The 10,852-nt window shown below is 33.6% G+C and overlaps 1 protein-coding gene across 1 annotated transcript; it reads left to right on the top strand.

Moving 5' to 3' along the window:
- The first annotated feature begins 1,717 nt into the window (after positions 1-1,717).
- LOC108721630 (uncharacterized) lies at positions 1,718-10,852 on the top strand. The gene is made up of 2 exons (XM_018446272.1): positions 1,718-1,798; positions 10,364-10,852. The coding sequence occupies exon 2, from the start codon at positions 10,412-10,414 to the stop codon at positions 10,775-10,777; it is 366 nt and encodes a 121-aa protein (XP_018301774.1). The 5' UTR covers positions 1,718-1,798; positions 10,364-10,411; the 3' UTR covers positions 10,778-10,852.

The following is a 10,852-nucleotide window of genomic DNA, read 5'->3' as shown; positions in this document are numbered from 1 at the left end:
TTTGTGGATGTATGGCGTATTTTTATTGACATTCTAGAAATTTATGTATACACAATAATGTAGGTATACACGAAATGATATACATGAACATACGAGATATTGTAGAAGCGAATTTTTCATTTACACAGAACTGCTGTTTCGGACCGCCGGCGTAACGGATGTACACGAACGTAAAATAATAGCGACAATTAATGTCCGTATAAACGCTGCGTGCCCGATGATCGACCGACGTCGCGTAATGACACCCTCGGCTCACAACGGTAATATCAAGCACGCTCAGCTCCGGGGCGTGGTGACAAATGATCCACGAGGAGCGGCTCATTTACCACCCGTCTCTCGCAGGGAGCGACGTTATTTTTATTTATTCGCGACTACACCGTCGCGAGGAGATTCTATCCTCCTTAACTCGTCGCGCTCGTGCTCGATGGGGTGTCTGTACGCGAAGCTACGCGAGCTTTTCCATTCTTTAAATCCCTTGGGAACCGCGTCGAATGCCGTAGCGTTTCCCCAGGAGACTCTTCGGTGCCAACTACGCGAAATGGCTTTAATGCCGGCCGCGAAAAGGGAGTCCCCTTCACCCGACGATTGTACCATCTCATGTGTCACCCTACTACTCTGAACGCCTCCCTCTGAGCTTGGCACGCTTCTTTTAGCCCTTCTTTCTTGCGCCATCGTGCTTACGGGTCCCATCGGCACTCGTTAAAGCGCCGGGCACAATGGGGATCCTGTGGAGATAAGGTGGATCGATGATTCTCGTCCAAAGAAGACGGTCATATGGCGAGACATGTTTGTTAACGTGACGTTTGAGATAAGGCTCCTTCATTGTTTAATTTCTTGTTTAACTTTGTTAACTCAACTACTGCAGCTAGACTTGATAATGCGGTAATGTTACACGACCCAAATAATGCTTTTATGTCTCACATTAATATGATTAGGAAGCGAACTTTGTTTTTCATTGCCCGTCTTCATAATGGATAAGAAAAAGATAGCCTCGCTTAATAGCTTAACGGGGATTTCGAGATTTTGATGCGTACGACCGTATCAACTGACTTAAATGCAAATCCACGTGGCTTTAAAATGGGAACGAGAGAAGTCCATCAGGTGATTCGTAGTTCTTTTTTTCTGCAATTTCCAAGAATAACGGATTATGTCGTTTCACTTTTGCTACTGAAATGGGGTTGATGGGTTCTCTGCTTACTCAAACCACTCTCCTCTTATCTTTCAACATGACATTAAGTTCAGCATTAATATTATTATTATTTCTCTTTTTTTCTCGAATAATATGTTTAAATTTAACGCATACAATAACAATCCTCTAGTGCTCGCACAGCTTAACCGCTTTGTCCCTCTGTCTATAATGTAAATAATAGCGATTATTTATATGCCGGGGGCGTACGGCGCAGCGTGCTGTCAAAATCCATACGTCAAAAGGATATAAATCGTCCCTTATATCTTCATTCAAAGTGGCAATTTTCGAGGGAGAGTTGCTGCTGGCAACGATCACAAGTGGAAAAGCCAATGCGAGAGCTTCATTTCGGAGAGGTACCTACGGCACAAAAATAGTCGGGTGGTGCACCGCTGACTCTCATTCTCTCGTCGGCGATCGGAATCAAAGCTACAAAAGCTGCAGTGATATATTCGCTGGTCGACCGCAAAGCCGATTCCGGCAAATCATACGTATACCGCACATATACGTGTGCGACCCGTGTCCGTATGTGTGTGCGTGTACGAGTGTGGTTCATGTTCAAAGCCACACACATATGCAAATATACGAGCACGCAAGAGGAAGTCCCATCAGGTAACGATAGCATCGTGTTCGTAGCATTATCTTAGTCCCAATTTATATTACTCTTTCTGTTCACAATTATCGATATATTGTTCGCTTATGTCAACCGATTGTTTACTCACCTATACAAAGAAGGAGAGAGAGAGAGAGAGAGACTTGCTTTAGATATCCAATGTTATGAAATTGGGAATTTGTTAAATATCTTGCGATCCCGGATGCGAACGCATAGTAAGATTATTGTTCCTCTTCTCACGCGATATATTATAGTACATAACTATAGTGTAGCACAAACTACGTTCATTCTCGTGGAAATTTAATTTCGCGAGAATTTCCTAATCGCATGCAACGTTATATCGATCGTCTCGACGACAGACTAAAATAAAATTGAAATTTTCGCATAAAGTAGACGGCATACTTTTTATAAAGTTATCTTTAACATTGAGGGATCTTCTCTCCTCCTGGAAATATTTTTGCTTCTTTGAAACGGACAAAATATTATTTAAATAAACCTTATCTGATGGTTCCTATTATTGTTTCAAAATTTAAATAAATAGTAAATTTAACGATGTTTATAAAATAGTTAATTGAAATTTCTAGAGATAATAACGCGGATAACGCCGCACTAATAGATGGAATTGCAATCGACTTTTATGCGCAAATACATGATTATGTAAAATAATTCCATGCAAAATGGTTATATTATCGTAGTAAAGCAGTTAATATGCTGAGCAATATAAATGCGCGGTCGAAATTATAGAAATTTGTATCATGTGCTAGTTAAATACCGTGGCTGATACACAATATTTGAAATAGTACATTACATAACACATTATGTACATATATAAAATATTTTTCAATTTGTCAGAATTATAAGAATTGTTAAATTATTAATTTCATTTGAATATACGCTTTTCAAATAATATTTAAGAGAAATCAGAGGAAATAATTATTTCGTAATATATGTAAATTATATTGCTTTTTTATCACTAATAGATCTCTTTTATCTATATATTTTTTTAAATTTTATACAACATTTCAGGGATATATATAGAAAATATTTTGTTAATAAAAATTAAAACTAAAATATTGAAAGGACAGTTATTTACTACAGTTAAAGGAGCTTCGAAATACTTTGAATGACATCTACCACATTCCGATCCAGATATAACTCAGTGGATCAAGCAGTTGAGAAGCTCTACTGGTAAGCTTTAAAAAGTAAATTACAGTATAAATAATACATATAATATTATAGATATTTATTTAACTGTCATGAAATAAAATAATAAATAACAGAATTAAAAATTATAATGTCAATAAATATTATTTCTCAGAATGTACGCAAGAAAGATCGTTTATCGGTATTACCTGCAGCATAAATAAATAATATTACTATCAGTCGAGAATATTGCGATAGTAGATAAATTTATATAAATATATTATTACGTTTACTATTGAATTTGTGTCGCAAGGTTCCACTATCGATAAACGTGCAGTTGCAATTTTCACATGCTGGAAAACGCACATGCATCTCCGTTTGTGAGTCGGTCAAGTCACCCTCATCTTAATTAAAAAAGAAAAGGCTGAGGTTGAATGAAATGGTACATTCGGCAACTATGTACATACCAACTTTACATAAAGCATGAGTCAACGGTCTACCGACTCTGCGAATGCATTTGATAATAAATTAAAGAGTCAACGATGCAGCTGCATACGTATTCGTGCATAAGTACTCATCCACTAATTGTAAGATGATTTGCTTAATTTGTCCGTTAGATCGAAAGGTTAATTAATTCGAAGTTCCGAACTGGAGTCAGAGAGCGAACTCCTGGGAGATCGGTCGATTTGATACCTTGACATACGTTTAATTAATCACGCGCTAATTAATTTTGGCGTGATTAACTGCCCGATATTTTTTTCCATGCAGATTTTACCGAGAAGAATCAAGTTTATCGCACACACGTTATATCCTCCCTTTTATAAATCACTCTGTATTCCTGCTACGCGTAGAGATGAACGTGAAGAGTCACGCGTGAATACATTAAAAACGTTTCCTACTGTAGACGCGATCGTGAACGACGATAAAAACTTTGTTAACGGAAATAAAACCTCGACGATAATTGCTACGGCGAATTTTTTCACGTGCAACTAGACGTAAATTCCTCGCTCGACGGTATCATAATTTCGCGATGTTAAACTAACTCGTGTGTATTACAACAGGAAGAAAAAGAATTATTTAATGTATACGTTTCTGGCAAAATTTCTCTGATAAAAATATTTAAAAAATTTAACTGAATATTAATTTGAATCTTGTAGTTGAAATATGATCAAATGAATTAACGCTAACATGAAAAGTGAAAATTATAATCAAACTTGTAACATCTGCTCTCCATTGTTATAAAATTCACATTAGAATTGTATAGTTTTTATGTTTCTGAGGAACGATCAACATGGATGAAATATTTGCTACGGTGACCGTTACGGCGTATAAAAAGCGCATAAATTATCCTAACGACCTGTGAGCGCGTGAATGTAAATTATTTAAGGACTTAATGAAAGCACCAAGCGAAGAATTAAACTTTTCACGTTGTCATTCGGTGAATGCAATTTCCTTTTTCGGAAGCTGCATCAATGTGCACGAAAGCGATATAAATGGCCTTAGGTACGCGGATCGATATGTGTAAATATTGGTAAATTGCATATGCTTAAACAGTCTGATTTGTTGTCCTATAATTTAAGGTCATTACCAGGTACATAATTATGAAACACGATGGACTTGGGACGATTAAATTAAGGTTAACGTAATTAAACCCGTCTGTCATCACACCAATTTAATCTCTTGATCACTACGGACTTTCAGAAATAAATTACATCATTTATTGTAATGAGTGGCTCAATAAAATTGTTAATAAACTCATTTGTGAGAAAGAAAATTTTTACTTAAATTTATCACAAAAAAGCCTTGTTATATAAATTTATAATGCATACAGAAAGAATAGTTTTGTTGAAATATTTAAAATTTAGCTAGATATAGATTTAAAAATAATTTTGTTGGACTGTTAAAATAATTATGTAGAACTTTCAAACTGGTTAATTGCTTGAATGTCAAAACTTTTTACAGCATTGCTCATCATGCTTTTTCTATATAATTATTTTAATGGTCCAACAAAATTATTTTGAAATCCGTATCTCCCTTTAGGGGTAAATGTTTAGACATTTCAATAAAATTCTTTCCGTGCATTATTTAACTAAAATAATTTATTTAACAGTAAAAATTATCCAATATTAGTAAAAAAATAAAAAATGATATTAATAAAAATATTCTATATTATTAAAAATTAAAAAAGTGCATCGGCAAAGTTTCCATACTGATTCAAAAATTTTAACTACTCCACTGCTCTGTGAAAAAACTCGTGTAGAACTTATCGCGACTGCAATCGTTTTGAGCACTACGAAACATTTTGATGCAATACTTGAAACATACAAGATACAAAGTTGTAAAGCAGCAAACTTGGGCAATTAAATTTCTCGCTCTCAAGCGCGCTATAAAAAATTATCTTGCGGTTGGACGACCATAAAGAGCAGACTCCACTTAGCATGCCCGCAGTTTCCAAGCAATATTTGCTGTGGTAAAATTACAAATTTTAATTTACGAGAAATGAATCTAACGATATATATAAGCATAAGATCTCTTTTTCCGTAGCTTTGATAATGAAAAAGTACTATTGAAGTGATTTATATACAATTTTTTATAATAATATTTTCATATTAATTATATTTATATTTTCATATAAATATATTATATTTATATAAATTATTAATAATATAATAATACTTATATTTTTATATTTATCTATGAAAATATAAATAACTGCAAAACAAGTCCGAGCAAGAAAAAACTTTATTTATCTGACGCATGATGAATTCCCTGCTGAAAAAATAATACGCACGAATATATTTTACATATCGAACAGATGTTTACGAAAACATTTTGAGAAACTTCCACAGAAGACTGAACTCGAATTATTTATCGGATCTTCGTTCGCCGCACGGAACTTTGCAACGCTTTGCAATATTCACTGATACGACTTCTTCTTATGATGACGAGTAGAAACTTTATGTGTTATTGCTTTAACACGAACAATATTGAGCGCGACACATTTTATTAATATATCTAATATATTAATTATATCAGATCTACACCGAACCATATTCCTGCATTACACAGTCACATTTGAAGCTCGTTACCTCGCGTGTAATCAGCTATGCCACTTTTATCGCCCCTTGTTGATAGGTGACACGTGTGCACATATCGTTTACATGCTGTAATATTTTACATAAATGACGTTTAACGACTTCATCGTGAACAATCCTTATCGACCTTAACCTAATAAGATCTTCCAGAAAAAATGTTCACACGGATCTCGATGATATCGGATGCTTAAATTATACGTATACGCGAAATCCAATACATGTGTATACAAACGCATGTTGCGCACGGTTAGTGTAACACAGTTATTACTGACGTGTAGTTATATATATACCAGCATGGCTTTAGTTGCTTTTCAATATGCGGGTACATGTTGTTCGTGTACACGGATTTTGTAATACACGTGAGACCTGTAGTCGTGTCAGATTACAGCCGGCAAAAACGGGAGAGATATCCAATAATAAAAACGTACATCGCATACATGTTGGTTAAGTAACTCGGTTTAACGAACGGCCTGTATCCTTTGATCACTATACCAAATAATTTAGATTTTTTTATGCATGAAAGTTAGTTTAATAGGATGTGCGCATGAGTAAAAAAAATATTCATTGAAAGTATATATTTTTACTTCGTCTATGGATTTTTTAGTCAATTTACGTGAATGACTTTTTTAGTGCAACGTTTATTAAGTTCCACTCAATGATTTTTGTAACAGTGAACATTCAATTCTGAATGTGTCTCAAAGTAGCAAAAATAACATTTTGTAAAATATAAAATTTGTAAACTCTTGTTTAAAATAGCTTGAGATTAAGTGAATAAATTATTTTGTCATTCATTCGTACCGTAAAAGTTATTATTGGGCAATAGTATCGGAATTTTCCCATTTATGTAAAAGTAATTCTAGATTGATTAAAGTCTTGTGCCATGTAAGAGCATACGCGGAGATTCCAAGTTTTACTACATATATTATATATATGTGTATGTGTCTATCGTGGAGAGTCGAGAAGATAGCGGGATTTACCACTCGAATTAACGAGAAATCCAGACTAATAATGGAAAGCATGGGAAATTTGAGAGAGCAAATGTGCGATAGCGTCTATCGCATCAGTGATTCACATACGCTTAGATAAAACAAACGCCCCTTTGACTCACCCGTTAAAAAACGATACATTCTCGTCGGCAAGACGTACACGGGACTTGGTGGTCGGAGAAAGCTCTCGCATTTACGTCTTGCCGTCGCTCAAAGAAAGCCTTCGCCACGGCTGCGCGTCCCCCGTGAATAACGTTCGTTATTCGTCCTGGAAGTGAGTTTATTACATTGTGAGCAGGCACTACGGGGTTTTACAGCTAGGTACCGGCAAGATATAAAACGTCGTTGGCATACAAAGTGCAAAAACGCAACCAGGTAGAGAATCCTTTCTCACGTACGTACATTTGATGTACAGTCCTCTCTCCTTCAACTTTCTTATCTTCATTTATCTAACACTTTCGTGTAGAAGAATCTGAAGCTATCTTCACAGCTCTGAAGAAATAGGACTAATGGATCCCATCACTGTGTTCTTGAACAAATTGATTTCTCCTAAGCAAAAATTTAATTGCTTGTCACTGTCTATAAGAAAGATTGCCAATCTCATTCAATAATCTTTTTATTCAAATGTTAATTCTTATTAATACAGTCTAACTTAAATTAAAGATTACAATTTTTATTTTGAAAACTAATTTCATTAAACTTTCCTATAATTTAATAAAGTATTTGTGTTGAATCGATATTTACTTAATTTTTTATGCTATTAATTAAAGTTATATCAAAAAGTGGTCAATTACAAATTTATCAAAAATTGTTCTGGTGTTGATTTTTTCTTTGAAAACACCCGGCACGTAAGCTTGATCAATATCTCGCTACGCTGTAATTACCATTACTGTAACAGCGCCGTGATTAAAAAAGTAAACTGCTCAGAGCAAAACGAGAAATTCTCCATAGCATTCATTGCTTTTAGATCGATTCTCGATATCGAATAACGAAGAGAAGAGATGGATGAAACATAAAGTCTCTCAGAAAATGCAAAAATATCGGTTACGCTTTGTAGTCATTGCATAGTTCATTTCATGCAAATAAATTTGAAACTATCTTGATGTTCATATATTATTAAATTTTGTTGCAAGTTTTACTTTTATACATAAGTTCGATAAGCATATTCCAACGTAACGTGAATTTGAATTTGTTAAATTGTTTATTATTTTAAACGGTATAAAATAAAAAATAAATAATGCAACGCAATATAACTAATATCAAGGCTTATACCGAACAATTACAGTTTACTTATAAGATAAATTTCATTTTAATTTATATATAAGTACATTAATATAACTTTCAAACGTTTTGACTTACAATAACAAATAATAACAATTTTATATCCTTAGAAAGTCATCGAAAGTCATACATATAATAAATAATAAGAATTATCGCTCTAAGCTGATTTTACATACTTATCGGCGCGTTAAAATACTAAACGGTATTTGAATAAGATTAGGTATACCTTACGGAAAATTTTAGATCCTTTAAATGCACATGCATTAGGTACCATTTCGCAGAAACTCATTAATTATTGAAAGTTCTAACTTTATTTCAAACAGTTTTATAGTCAATATCTTTTTTAATTTTTTTAAAATACTAAAGAATACATTAATTAAATAAAAAATAAAGAAATACTAAAAAATACATTAATTGAGAAAGAATGTTTAAGAAAACAATGCGACTTATGCATCAATATCGATTTTGCGATGTATCTCTTGCGGCTCAAAATCTGTTCGTGAGAAGACAGACGATGTGCCATAATAACATTTGATTTCGCATCACAGTGCGTTCGACGGCTGTATTATAATACACGGAAAATACATGGTGTGTATTATATTACATTCAGAGAATCGCGGCGAGACGAGACGAGAGCGCAATCGCGTGACTAGGCGCAGACAGGGGCGAGGAAACATTATTGAGCACGTGCACATAAATGTTTCTGAACAGGCTCGTATTTTACTTCATTCCGCACGATAAGAACCTTCTACCACCGTGATCCGAACAACTCATTTCTGACAACCCATTCATCGTTTTCCGCGGCACGTAACCTACTCTCCACGATTGCGCACCACTTTCAGACGCAGTTGAAACAGATAGAAAACGGAGGTACACATTTTCAATCTCATTATATGTTTTCTATTATTCATCTTATTGTAGCTTCAAAGCATAATTAAAAATTTGGTGAGTTTGCCAATTTCTGATCACTTTCGACGTATTATGAGTTATATTCTATTAGTGCATTCTTTTAACATTCTCTCTTTCGACAGCAAATTTTCAAGATGCAGACATTTTTAATTTAATATAATATTTAATGTAATATTTATTTATATAATTTAATATTAATTATTGTAATTTATAATTAATATAATTAATATTAATTAATACAATTTAATATACACTGTTAAATTCATAATATCAAATTACATCCAATTTGAGTTATTTTTATTCATTTCTATAAATCACTACTGGTCTTACTCAATATGTAGTTAATTTAATTAAAACAACGGAATTAAACAATTTAATTCAAGAAAGTATATTAAATTTGACTTAAATTTAGTTTGTTATTAATAAGTGCATACGTTAATACGGACGTTTATTTTGAAATAAAAAAATTGAACTAACTCCAGAAATGGATTGATTTACATTTTAACATACATGATGGATGTTAAAAGTAACAAAATGTTATTTAATTCGAGGGATTGGATTATACTATATTGCTCCTTTAATGTCTGAGAGTGTAATAATATAATATAATATAATATAATATAATATATATAATATAATATATATAAATATAACCATTTTCCCCTTTGCCATACATTACATATAGAATTTTACGATAATACACTCAAGTTCTCCGTATTATTCTGTATACTATGAACTTGAAAATAAATTGATAATATGAATCATATCACAGTTACTCAATTTCGTCCTACTAAGAGTGTTTACAGATGTTTGTAACCATTAGAGATACAGAGTATCCCAACACTATCGCGCTACTCCTCTTGATTACTCGAGAATCTGAAACTCGAGAATAAACTAAGAGAGACGATCGTTGTTTTAATGTTGGAACATCGCAATAATTCTTGATAATAGTTGTACTAGTTCAAAATTAAAAAATTTAAAAGGTATAAATAGATAACAATTATTATCTATTTATATCTTGTAAATTTTTAAATATTGTATTACGTTGGAAAATCTATTGTCTCTAATATTTTAAAATATTAGACAATATATTTTCTAACATAATACTATACCGGAAATATCTCGCAATAACATATCGAACTTGTTTAAGGTTCGTTTAAGGTGGCAGTTCTTCGCGCCTTCAAGGAAAGATACAGAAATGAGATTTTATTTCCCTCAACGTTTTCTGAGCGTGCTTCTGCTGCTCGTCGCTTTGACGTGCGCCACACAAGCCAGCAGCCTCCGAGCGAGGCGTTCTGTCTGGAATGATATCGGAAACACATTGAACAACATCGGGCAGACAATCAAGGGTACCATGAAAACCGGAATCGACTCTCTATTCCTGCACCAACATTCGACTGCCGATCCCGAAACGATCCAACCGACCTTGGAACCGAACTGGAACGAAACGACACTATTAAAGCGGAATGAATCGAACTTTCGGGAAATCATAGATGCTCCTGTCAGATGCCCGCCTAATCATGTATTAGTAAGAAATAAATGTAGAATCCATGGTCGTCGATAAGATTCCGTCAAGTTTCAGAAAATATCGAAGATATATATCTTTTACATTTTTATCTATTAGTAATTTTTAAATCTT

This window comes from Mycetomoellerius zeteki, unplaced genomic scaffold (genome assembly GCF_001594055.1).
Source record: "Mycetomoellerius zeteki isolate Tzet28-1 unplaced genomic scaffold, Tzet1.0 scaffold105, whole genome shotgun sequence".
Taxonomy (NCBI): domain Eukaryota; kingdom Metazoa; phylum Arthropoda; class Insecta; order Hymenoptera; family Formicidae; genus Mycetomoellerius; species Mycetomoellerius zeteki.
Note: the sequence above shows the minus strand (reverse complement) of the source record. Positions and strands in the feature narration are given on the sequence as shown.